Source organism: Martes martes (assembly GCF_963455335.1).
Source record: "Martes martes genome assembly, chromosome: 14".
NCBI lineage: Eukaryota > Metazoa > Chordata > Mammalia > Carnivora > Mustelidae > Martes > Martes martes.
The window spans coordinates 30474579-30486448 of NC_137902.1; the positions used below are offsets into that span (position 1 = coordinate 30474579).

Here is an 11870-nt window from a genome sequence, read left to right on the forward strand (position 1 = left end):
GGTGTAGTTTTTTCATCCTAGTGAAAGTAAGTTCTGCAGTGGCTCTAGTTGTATTGCTTAGTGTGGCTTGAAATGTGAATATGGAGTATCCTCTTGGCAGCTGCCCGTTTCTTTACGGAGAGAGAATTTAGGACTTTAGAATTATAAAAGAGCTTATAATTCTATCTATAAGACATTTTGGAACAGTAATTTTAAATATAAATGTTAACAAATTTTATGAAACAGGATATTTTCATTATGAATGAAGAGACTTTTGAGCTATTAATATATAATTGTTTCTGCTCAATAGTGATAGGGTAATGAAATGTCTTTTTTTTTTAAAAGATTTTATTTATTTATTTGACAGAGAGAGATCACAGTAGACAGAGAGGCAGGCAGAGAGAGAGAGAGGGAAGCAGGCTCCCTGCTGAGCAGAGAGCCCGATGCGGGACTCGATCCCAGGATCCTGGGATCATGACCTGAGCCGAAGGCAGCGGCTTAACCCACTGAGCCACCCAGGCGCCCTTTTTTTTTTTTTTTTTAAAGAGATACTTTCCTTTTTTTTCCCTTAAAAGATTTTATTTATTTCAGAGAGAGAGTGAGAGAGCTGGGGGAGGGGAAGAGGGAGAGGATCTCCAACAGATTCTGCACTGAACAGATTCTGCACTGAGTGCAGAGCCTGACTTGGGGCTCGATTTCACCACCCTGAGATCAAGACCTGAGCCGAAACCAAGAGTCAGATGCTTAACCGACTGAGCCATCCAGACACCCCTGAAATGTCTTTTTAAACATTTGTTGGAAATAATGAATCATGGAACATTACATCAAAAACTAATGATGTACTGTGTGGTGACTAACATCACATAAAAAAAAAAAAAAAGAAATGGAAAAAAAAAGAAAAAAGTGAAAGTTCATTGGAGGGGCTCCTGGGTGTCTCAGTTGGTTGGGCGGCTGCCTTTGACTCAGGTCATGATCTCAGGGTGGAGGCCCACATGGGGTTCCTTGCTCAGGTGGGGAACCCACTTCTCCCTCTCCTCCTTTATTCTCCTTCCTCCCTGTTTGTGTTCTCTCTTGCTCTTTCTCTCTCTCAAATAAATAAATAAAATCTTTTTAAAAAATGTACATTAGAAGCTTTACAGCCGGTCCTGTGGCTCCTGGCATCCCCATTTCAGCTTACTCTGAAGTGACAGCTGATTTCTGAAAGGAAGATGTAGTGGTCTCATTTTTCTAGCATTTCTGTGTTTTAGCTATTCGATTTATATTCTTCTTTGATCCCTTTTCTGGGCTAGACTTTTTCCTCCAGAATTTCTCTCATGTAAATAATTTATTATATTGGAATATTCTTTTTTTTAAGATTTTATTTATTTACTTGACAGGGAGAGATCACAAGTAGGCAGAGAGGCAGGCAGAGAGAGAGAGGAGGAAGCAGGCTCCCTGTGGAGCAGAGAGCCCAATGCGGGGCTCGATCCCAGGACCCTGGGATCATGACCTGTGCTGAAGGCAGAGGCTTTAACCCACTGGGCCACCCAGGTGCCCCTATATTGGAATATTCTTAATATTGCTGCTAAGAGGGGTGCCTGGGTGGCTCAGTCATTAAGCTACTGGGATCAAGGCCTGCATTGGGCTCCCCACTCCTCAGGAAGCCTGCGTCTCCCTTTCCTACTCCCACTGCTTGTATTCCTTTCTCGCTGTCTCTCTCTGTCTCTCTCTGTCAAATAAATAAGTAAATAATCCTTTTAAAAAATTGCTGCTAAGATTTATATTGCAGAGTTTCATGTTCTAGTTTTGTTAAGTTCTTTTCTGGGGATTTAAACTTATTCTCTAAGAAGAAAAAAGGGAAGAGTTCCCCAAAGATGGTAGAATTGTCATTATCAGCTATTACAGTGGGTTATGTCAGCTTCTAAGCTGTTCAGAGATGAAAGCAATTTTAGTTATGCTCTGAATGACAGTATAGTCATGTGACCCCCTTAAGATGGCCTGTACACTCTTGTGCTATATTAGAAACTCTTAAAGACTTTCTCCAAGTTTTCTAATCCTGTGCAAAGACATGACAGGGAAGCAGACTTAGAGTGGACCTAGCAGAAGTATCCCTGAGTGGGGAGGGGACTCTTAACAGCTGCCAGGGACAACACATCTTTGGGGAAAAAAATTATACTGCTAGGAATGCCTCAGTGACTCAGTTGGTTAAACATATGCCTTTGGCTCTGGTCATGATCTCAGGGTCCTGGGATCGAGTTCCGCATCTGGCTCCCTACTCAGTGGGGAGGCTGCTTCTCCCTCTCCTGCTACCACTGCTTGTGCTCTTTCTCTCTGTCAAATACATAAAGCTTTTAAAAAAATTATACTGCTAAATAACCTTTTTTTTAATGGTCTTAGAAGCACACTGTAACTTGCCTGCATTAGCTGGTTTAAATCGACTGTAAAACTTTCTTATATTTCACCTATTTCAAGTGTAGAGGAAAAGGGATCACCTAAAGGAAAGCAATGATTTTAGGATTTTTTGTAACATGCTTGGGCCTCCCTTGTATAAGACGGCCTGGGAGAATTTATCAGAAATCTGAAATTTATTTGAAATCTGAAATTTTTTTAAACTAAGAAACTATAGATTTAAAGACCAGCCAGTTTAGCTACAATACAGATATAGTAGATCTTTATAAATCACATATTTTCTCTTCCTAAATCAGCGGAAGGTCCTGGGAAATCAGATGATGTCAGAAAAGAAAAACAAGTATCCTACTCCGGAGTCTGTAGCCATTGGTGAATTGAAGAGAGCCAGCAAAGAAAATATGAACTTAGTAAGATACTGTTCTTTGGCCTTCCTCTTTGTGTACATTTGTAGAAAGGAGAAATATTGATACACTGTTGCCTGTTTTACTGTGTTTCTCTGGTGCCTTTTTCTAAATCCTTTCATTTATGCTGATGGTCAAAACAAACACGTGGAGTTCCAGAAGGATATAGCCAGTCATATGCAGCGATGCCAAATACAGTGAAGGACCTCCACAAACAGTGCTGAAGGGAATAGTTCTTGCTGGGAGACTCTGTGGGGCCGGTACCATGAGCTGGGCCTGGCTGGCACTGCGGTATCTGTTGGGTAGTCCTTCTAGGGGCCCCACACATGCGGCTTCATTAAGCCAGCAATAAAATCAGTTAAGACTAATGATATATAAATAAATCAGCCTCAGTAAATCTCTTCACATGGAAATTGAACAAGCAAATAATTCTGTTAGTAAAGTCTGTCTGTAGGAATGACATTAGCAGATTTAAGCCACTATAAAATGTTCTTGTTACAGTTATTTTCTGGCTCTCCAGCTGTCACGATGACACCAACAAGATTGAAATGGCCTGAGGGGAAGAAAGAAGGGAAAAAAGGTACTGATTGTACTTACTCTGTGTTCTTACTGAGTGTAAGTCCTTTCTGCGTCTGGTCCATCAGTCGTAGTGTTTGAATTCCCAGTGTCGGAAGCAACATCAGGTTGCCAGGCTGGGTCTTTTTCAGCAGATGGTTATTGATCATCTGCTCAGCACTGTCCCAGGTGCTGAGGGGTAGAGCTGTGAAGACAGACCCACACAGTCCCTGCATTCTTGGACAGATGGGACACATGTGAAAGAAATCTTAAGAACACTTGTTAAGCAAATTAAAAGCAAGTGTAAACTAATTTGTGAAACCAAGTACAGAAGTGCTAAGAATATGCTCCATAAACATGGAATAGCTATGTTCTTTTTCTGTGTAGACTTCAGTGAGGCTTTCCAGCTAATAAACAGCTGATGGACCCTGGAAATCATATCGTACAACATATTTTCTTCATACAACGTATTTTTGAGGATACTTAGGACAAAAAAAATTATTTGGCGTGGAGAGTGCCAGTTGCCCCAGGCTCTTCTGGTAAAAGGCAGCAGCTGCTGTACTTTCCTCTGAAGAAGCCATGTGGTCCACGGGGAGGACCAGGGGATTTGCTGTTAGACCTGATTTGAGTCATCGTTCCTCTGGCCCAGGAAAACCATTCATTCTCTCTGAGCCCGTCTCCTCCTCTGAAAATAAGGATAATAGTTATATTGAGTTCACAGATTTCTTATGAGTCTTAATTGAAATAATGTTTTAGAAGCATTAACAAGTAGCAATAGTTACGACTAGAGAGAACATGGCAGATGAAGTGATCCCTGGTTTGACATGTGCTTTTTACTGCTGAGACATGAGTGTAATTATGATTTGAGACATCAGCAGTAGGAAGAGAACTAAAGTCCAGTCCTTATGGAGAAATCTTTATTCTTCTCTAGAAGATTAGATTTTGGTATAGTCTCAGTCCTTATCCTTGAATGAATTATCTTAGCACTTTTTTCTTTCCATCTTGCTTCTTTTTTTTTTTTTTTAAAGATTTTATTTATTTATTTGACAGACAGAGATTACAAGTAGGCGGAGAGGCAGGCAAAGAGAGAGGAGGAAGCAGGCTTCCCGTGGAGCAGAGAGCCTGATGTGGGGCTTGATCCCAGGACCCTGGCTGGGATCATGACCTGAGCCGAAGGCAGAGGCTTTAACCCACTGAGCCACCCAGGCGCCCCTCCATCTTGCTTCTGACTTGTAGGCAGGGCTGTCTGAGGGGAGTTGGGTGTTTGAGTTATGTGTGTCTAAGTATTTCTACATGGGTGTTGGTGAATCAAACCTAAGCGTAAAGTTATTTTTGAAGGATACATTGTTTTGTATCAGACATATATACCTTTCCTTTTTGAAAATAATAAAAAGGGAGCCTGAGTGGCTCTGCTCAGTTAGTTAAGCATCTGCCTTCGGTTCAGGTCATGGTGCTAGGGTCCTGGGATCAAGCCCTGCGTTGGGCTCCCTGCTTAGCAGGGAATCTTCTCCCTCTCCCTCTCTGATCTCTCTCACTCATGCTCTCTCTCAAATAAATAAATAAAATCTTAAAAAAAAGGAATCAAGAAATGGTAAGTCTTTTTATATTGACAGTTACACTTTGAGGAGAGTGAAATGCATTAAGGAAATAAGCCAAGTCCATTTTAGCAAGAAGATTTAGAGCAGGGACACCTGGGTGGCTCAGTCAGTTAAACATCTGCCTTCGGCTCAGGTCATGATCCCAGGGTCCTGGGATCGAGTCCCACATTGGGCTCCCTGCTCAGCGGGGAGCCTGCTTCTCCCTCTGCCCCTCCCCCTGCTCGTGCTCTCTCTCTCTCTCTCTCTCTCTCTCTCTGACAAATAAATAAATAAAATCTTAAAAAAAAAAAAAGATTTAGAGCCGGGATTCTTGAGCTGTTATGTGTGGACCTCCTAAGGGCTCTGATCAAGTTCCTGATACTGTTTTTTGTTTTTTGTTTTTTTTTAAGATTTTATTTATTTATTTGACAGACAGAGATCACAAGTAGGCAGAGAGGCAGGCAGAGAGAGAGGAGAAAGCAGGCTTCCTGCTGAACAGAGAGCGCGACTCGGGGCTCGATTCCAGGACCCTGAGATCATGACCCGAGCTGAAGGCAGTGGCTTAACCCACTGAGCCACCCAGGCACCCCTCAAGTTCCTGATATTGTTGATGTTGTTTTATGTGTAGGTGCCTTTTTGGAGGACAGAATTTATAGTTCTATTAGATTCTTAAAAATGTTAGTGAATCAGGTGCGCCCAGCTGGGATTGGTCAACAGAGCATGCGACTCTTGATCTCAGGGTTGTGTTCAGTCCCCCTTCCCTGAACGTTGTGCATGGAGCCTACTTTAAAATTAGAAAAAAAAAAAGTGATTCAGAAAAGCGGGGGTCTATAGATAATGAACACTTGGAATTAGATTAGGCAGTGACATTTCCATTTTATTCTCTCCTTGGTCACCTCCTATAGCCCGAAAGGCTTGCCTTGGTTGTCATGATGCTACCTTATTCTTGTTCTTCCTTGTGACTTTTCCATCTCTGTGGTAGCTTACTACTGCTGGCCTACCCCTCCCCTCTTCATTTTATTATTATTTTTTTTAGATTTTATTTATCTGAGAGAGAGAGTACGTGAGTGGGGTTGAGGAGGAGCAGAAGGGGACAGACAGGAAGACCCCATGCTGAGCCCAGAGCCCAATGAAGGGTTCACTCTCGCCAGCCCAGGATTACAACTTGAGTGAAACCAAGAGTTGGACGCTCCACTGACTGAGCCACCCAGGCGCCCCTCCTCTTTGTGTTTTTAAGTGTTCTATCTTGAATTCTCTGCTTGTCTCTGCTCTTGCTTTTACCTCTCAGCAACTTGGGCTAACCCACAGCTCTATTTTCTCTGTAGGATAACTGCTCCCAGACCTGCATCTCCAGATCTGAACTCTTTTCCAGTGTCCAAGGCCACAGATCCACTTACCTGCCATCTAATTCTTTTATGCAATGAATATAACTGGAGGTTTTTGATGGTGCTCTTGTAAAAATGATATTATTTGAAGGCAATAATGTAATTTTATTATCATCATCAAGAGCATACTCCATAAAGGCATTTCTTTAGCACAGGGCTTCTCGATGTGGCACTGTGGACAGTTTGGGTCAGATCTTTGTCGTGGGGAGCTGCCTTGTACTATTGTACCATGGTTAGCAGCTTCCCCTGGTCTCTACCCATTAGATGCCAGGGCACCCTTCTTCCCTCAGTTTGGACAACCAGAATGCCTCCAAACATCACCAGGTATCTCCTGGGGAGGAGAGGGCAAACTTACTCCCAGATGAGAACTCCTGATTTAGCACCTTCTTATTAATGGGCATTATTTTCAGTAGTGAGAACCTTACCCATTCTTCAAAGCCCAACCTAAACCTTTGGCTTCCTAGCCAAAGAAACCTTCTTTGGCTAATCCAGCCAGATGTACCTTTTCCATTGCTTATTGATGCTACTAAAACGTTGACATTTAGTATGATTTATTGTAGTTATTGACTTCACATGTATTGTCTGGTATCTGTAGCTAGTTTCTCTTCTGGAAGACAAGCGCCAGACTTAAGAATAGGTTTGTGACTTCCTGTTTTCTGTTCTTCTCTTCCTCCTGGTGCTGACAGTGCCTTGCATCTACTAGGCATTTAGTAAACATTTGCTGGCAAGAGGCATAGTGGTGGGAAGGCCAGGAGCTCTGCATTCACTTAGGCTTTGGTTCAACTCCCAGCTTTTCTGCTTGTATCTATTTATCTTGGGGAAAGCTAATTTGTGTAGGCTTCAGATTCTTCACTTATAACATGGCAAGAGCTTTATCTCATGCACAGATTGTTGTGAGGATAAATGAGATCATGTACACAAGGAACTCAGAGCAGAGTCTGGTGCAAAATACGCACTTAGTACAGCGGTAGCTGTTATTGCCATTAAGTTGTTTTAATGCACTGAGATAAGGGCACATAGACAAAGTAATATTTACTTGGTAGAAGTCATAAATTCTCAATTAAGCTCTTTAATCCTCAGTGTGTAGAAAATATTAAGTACAGCCTCACTAGCTTTCAGGTGGGATGATTGCAAAAAGAAATATTTATGAATGTGCTTAATATTCTTGTTTTTTCTTCAACCTAGGATTCCTCTGAAGGATCCAGAGTGCTCCTGTTGTCCACCCGGAATTTCCTCTTTCATGGGCCAGATGTCATTACTGCTCACAGAGAAGCTTGGACTTGCAGCTTGCTGCGTTTAGCATTGTGAAAGCCAACTAATCCTGTGACCTGACTGATATCTCTAACCGCACTCACTGGATAATGTCTGCAGACTCTGTCTACTGAATGGGTGCTAGCATCTCTCTCTTTCTCTGTCTTTGAAAGCATTGTGGGGAAACCACTAAGCAGCCAGCCAGCTCACACAGCACAGTAAATGGGCAGAACCAGCTGGGCTCCAGTGCTCATTCCATCCATGTATTTGTTTTAGCAGACATTATTTTTAAAAATCTGAAAGTTCTCTCAACTACCAGTTGTTTTTGTTGTTGTTGTTGTTGTTGTTTTTTAAAGTGCTGTCAGTCCTGGTGGATTGATATTATTTTTAACTGATACTTGGGGCTTTTCTCTGTTTTGATAGTATGGGTGTTATTTTGGTTGTTTCTTGTTAATTTGCTGTTTGTTTTTTTAAAGCCATTTTTTGGGTAGGTCATCTAAATTATGCCTAAGACAGATATCTTTCCCTTGTTTTTTCACCATAAGCTTTGGGAGAGCTCTTGATCTCATGAGGCCGTATTCCTCAATACCATTTGTCCAAAGAACTTCCAGCTTTCCTGGAATTACAAAAATAATTTCTTGGACCTGAGAGTGTAGGATATTTGACCTGCGTTATTGAAAAAGGAGAATTCAGAATGATACCATATTTTAACAAATGTCAGTTATTAAACTTTGTCGTCCCTCCCTCCCTTCTTTCTCTTCCCCTTTCCTCCATGGTGCCAAAGTAATTGTGTGGTTGCCAAACTCGTCGCCTTCATTCGGTCTCCCCTCGCCTAAAACATCTCTGGTGCCAATATTCTGTGCCAGATCCCTGTTACTCAAGGGAAGTCAGCAACAGCTCGATAGAGATGCTGAAATATCTGAATGTACTGGAAACTCTGGAGTGTGACTAGGATGGGACCAGCTGGTTTTGTGTCCAGGGTGACTGCTGGTGGGTGGGATTATATTGCATCCTTCTAAGGGATCAGGTGTGCAGGTCAGACTGTCCGCTGAGGGCAAGCTGGAGTCCCTGGGAGGAAGGGCGCGTCACTCTGCAGGGCTGAGAGGATTTGAAAGAGCACATTCTCCTTTAGAAGCTGTTGTGGCTGATCACCAGTGTTGGAGGAGGGTTGCCGCACTGCCCCTCTCCTTGTCAGGGTGGGCAAAGGAGTAGTTTGGAGGTGGGGCTGGGGCTTTGACGGGGCTGAGGATGTTCGTGTGTGTTAGAGGTAAGCAGCAGCATGGCTTTGATCTGGTGTAAATACTCACTGCCTGGGGACGTGTGGCCAGTGGCGGGAGCGTTTGAGTGGGCCTGCTCTGTAGAGCCGTTGAGCTGCCCTCACTCTGCGCCAGAGCCCAGTCAGGCTCCCGGGGATCGGCTGCCCAGCAAAGTGGGACTTGTTATCTTTAAACTCTTGAAAAAGCTGCGTTTCTGCTGAAATGGAGGATGATGCTGGCGGAGCACGGTTTGGTTTTGTGTCCAGCTGTCAGTCCTCTCTTCCGTACTTCTTGTCTCATTGGCTACTCCAACAATAGTGAAGAGAAGCGTAAGATTTGGCCTTCCAGCTCGATGGATTGTGAACAACAGGTGGTGAGGAGTATAAGCCTCTTAGAAGGCCCTTTCTCTAGAGCATTTTTATGTCTTTCTTAAAAATACTTGTTAGCAAATTTATTTGTGTAGGTTTCCAGTTGGCTTTTCCTTATTGAGAAAATAAGCACCAGCTACGAGTGAATGCAGACAGAGACTGCTTTTGGTAGGACCAGACTGAAATAGTGTTCTCCCTAACCCGAAGCTTCCTTTCTTTACTAAGTGGTTCCTCCCAGAATGGCATGGCATCAGGGGGAGAGCACAGAGCAGTGACCTGATACCTTCCTGTCACCAGCTTTGTCCTGGGCTTGTATTTGAGGAGGTAGCTAAGACTTAGGAGACTTTCTCTGGTTGAATGGGTTGGTACCCCAGAGAAGTGTGCCGGGCCTAGAGTGGTGGGAGAGGTGCTTGCCACGCACACATGCTTTTGTATAGCTCGCCCCCTTGGGCACTTTGTGTGTGAATTTGGGCATGTGTATTTCATTTAAGTTATTTATTAAATATACTTTCCCTTGCTTAAAGGGTGTGATAGGTCATTTTTAAGTTGAAGCTGTGATCCAGTTGGAATCCAAATTTGAGAAATAAACAGCATAACTTTCTGCCTTGCAATATGTAAGTGTTCCTATCCTGTGGAATCTTACGGAGAACTAACTACAAGACAAAAGCCCTTTATCATTTGCCACAGCAGGGTACTGTCTCCCTTTTGACTTTGTGGGTGGGTATTTTTGAGCCAGTATTTAACAGTTTTTTTAATCTATAAGTTTTTTTTTTAATCTGATATGTTTATTTTTCATGTTGGAACAGTCTCTTTGGAAATCCCTCTTTTTATGGCTTTTAACATTTCATTTCTTTCTGCGGTCGGTTGTGATGGTTCTGATGGGGTGTCAGCACAGGACAGTGTTTTCATGCCAGTGGGCATAAATGTGAAGACACAGAGCACCTCCTCGATTCAGATCACCGGGAAAACACTGGAGTTTCTAACCTTTTAGTGTGATAGACTTTTGCCCTGGGACCAGGGAATCTGGTTTGAAAAACTCCAGTGCCACAGTGAAAGGTCAGAAGATACTGATTGTACCTTTTTGTATCTGAGTGCCAGAACATGTTCAAGGAGCTGGTACTTAACGAATTGTAACAAACAAACCGCAGCTGCTCCTTCCCCAACTCTTTACCCTAAATGTCCTTCTCGGGAGCACTCTTGGGAAATGGAGTAGTACAGGGCAGTTGACTCTGGTGACTGCTGGGTGATCCAGAGGTGGCCATTTTCTTGGGTTGTAAGGAAGCCAGCAAATCCCTTCTCTCTGCCTGGACAGTGGTGGTTTTGTGCAGCTTCCCTCCCAGGAGCCTCTGTTTGGATACAGAGAACCTATGGTTCTTGCACCTGTGCCCTGCAGTGACCAGCCGTGTGGCCCATGCATAGCCAAGGAAGCCATCTTTGGCAATAGACTTCTCTAGACTCTTGCTGCTTCCTTACATTGTACAGGGCCTCACACAAATGCTGGAAGGTCTTTTCTAAATAGAACTCCTTTTCCCAGGGAGATCCTCATTCCTGTCCCCTCCACCCTGAAGCTTTTGTACTGAAGACAGGACCTTGATCTAAACCTGGGTATTGGCATTTGGCAAGATTGCTGTAGAATTTGGGGAAAATTTGGGTCCCTAAAATGGACAAGCTTTTCAAACCAGTGGTAATTAACCCAATCTAAAACTCCCCACGGAAAAGCTAGTTTTCCCAGGTAGCCAGTGCCAACTGACATCTTTCCACTCGTGGAGAGTCAGTGGAGGGGCTAGTGAGGAGGTGAGTACATAATAGCCTGAGTGCTTGGGTTGCCATGGAAACTAGAGTATGCGAGGCCACAGCCAGGGGTGCTGAAGAGCCCTTGAGCACTCCCCCAGACACTTGGAGACTGGCAGAGCCTGTTGGGAAAAACACTCCCGCCCCAGGGTCTTTCGTAGCAGGGGTCGCCCTTGGCTCTCCCTGAGCTTGCTTAGCAAGCAAAACAAGGTTTCTTAACTGTTTCACCATTTTTTGTCTTTCATTCTTATTTGACTATATATCATATATATATATATGTAACTGTAAAGAAACAATCCTATGCATTGTCTTTGTTATTCATGTAATATTCTGAAATTAAATTTCTTTTGTTTCATATCCATAGGCTTTGACTGGTCTCTCAATTCCCATTTTGACTGATAGATTATCTTAAAGAGAGATTGCCTCTTAAAAAAATTTCCCCCTAGTTTTATTGAGATATTATTGACAGGTTGCTTCTTGTTCTGAGGCTTATGAAACCTGGCTAAGAAAAGCACCTCTTTGGCTTGTTTCCTTTCTGGGCAGGTGAGTTCAGGAGGAGTGGGGCTTTTGGCTGATAGGAAATGGGATTGGAACCTCTGGGAATTCTGAGCTTTCTGATGTCCTGTGGCTGAGTCTAGAATATTTTGCACAGATTTCAGTTTCTCACATAATCTTACTTCTTTGTTTAAAAATAAGGAGTGACAGTTATAATAACAGTAAAAATCAAATGACATTTTTATCTAGGACAGCAAGTAGTGTTCAGACAACTCTGAAATGTTTCTGCCACTTTAGTATGTGACCTTAGGGATGGCCCCTCATCTGTAAGGTGGGGATAATGGTATCTTGTCTCAATAATGACATGCTCTGGGATCTTAAGGGCTTAACACAAAGGGTTTTAATCTGGAGTCTGTGATTATGC

At 43.0% G+C, this 11870-nt stretch overlaps 1 protein-coding gene across 1 annotated transcript in view; it reads left to right on the forward strand.

Annotated features, from left to right (window-relative positions):
- The window catches only part of ARHGAP19 (Rho GTPase activating protein 19), a 63657-nt gene extending 52352 nt beyond the window's left edge, over nt 1-11305 (forward strand). The window contains exons 10-12 of the mRNA XM_080823381.1: nt 2664-2774; nt 3270-3348; nt 7471-11305. Coding sequence (XP_080679507.1) covers nt 2664-2774; nt 3270-3348; nt 7471-7481 — 201 coding nt within the window. The 3' untranslated portion in view covers nt 7482-11305. The remainder of the gene's footprint in view (nt 1-2663; nt 2775-3269; nt 3349-7470) is intronic.
- The last annotated feature ends 565 nt before the right edge of the window (nt 11306-11870 follow it).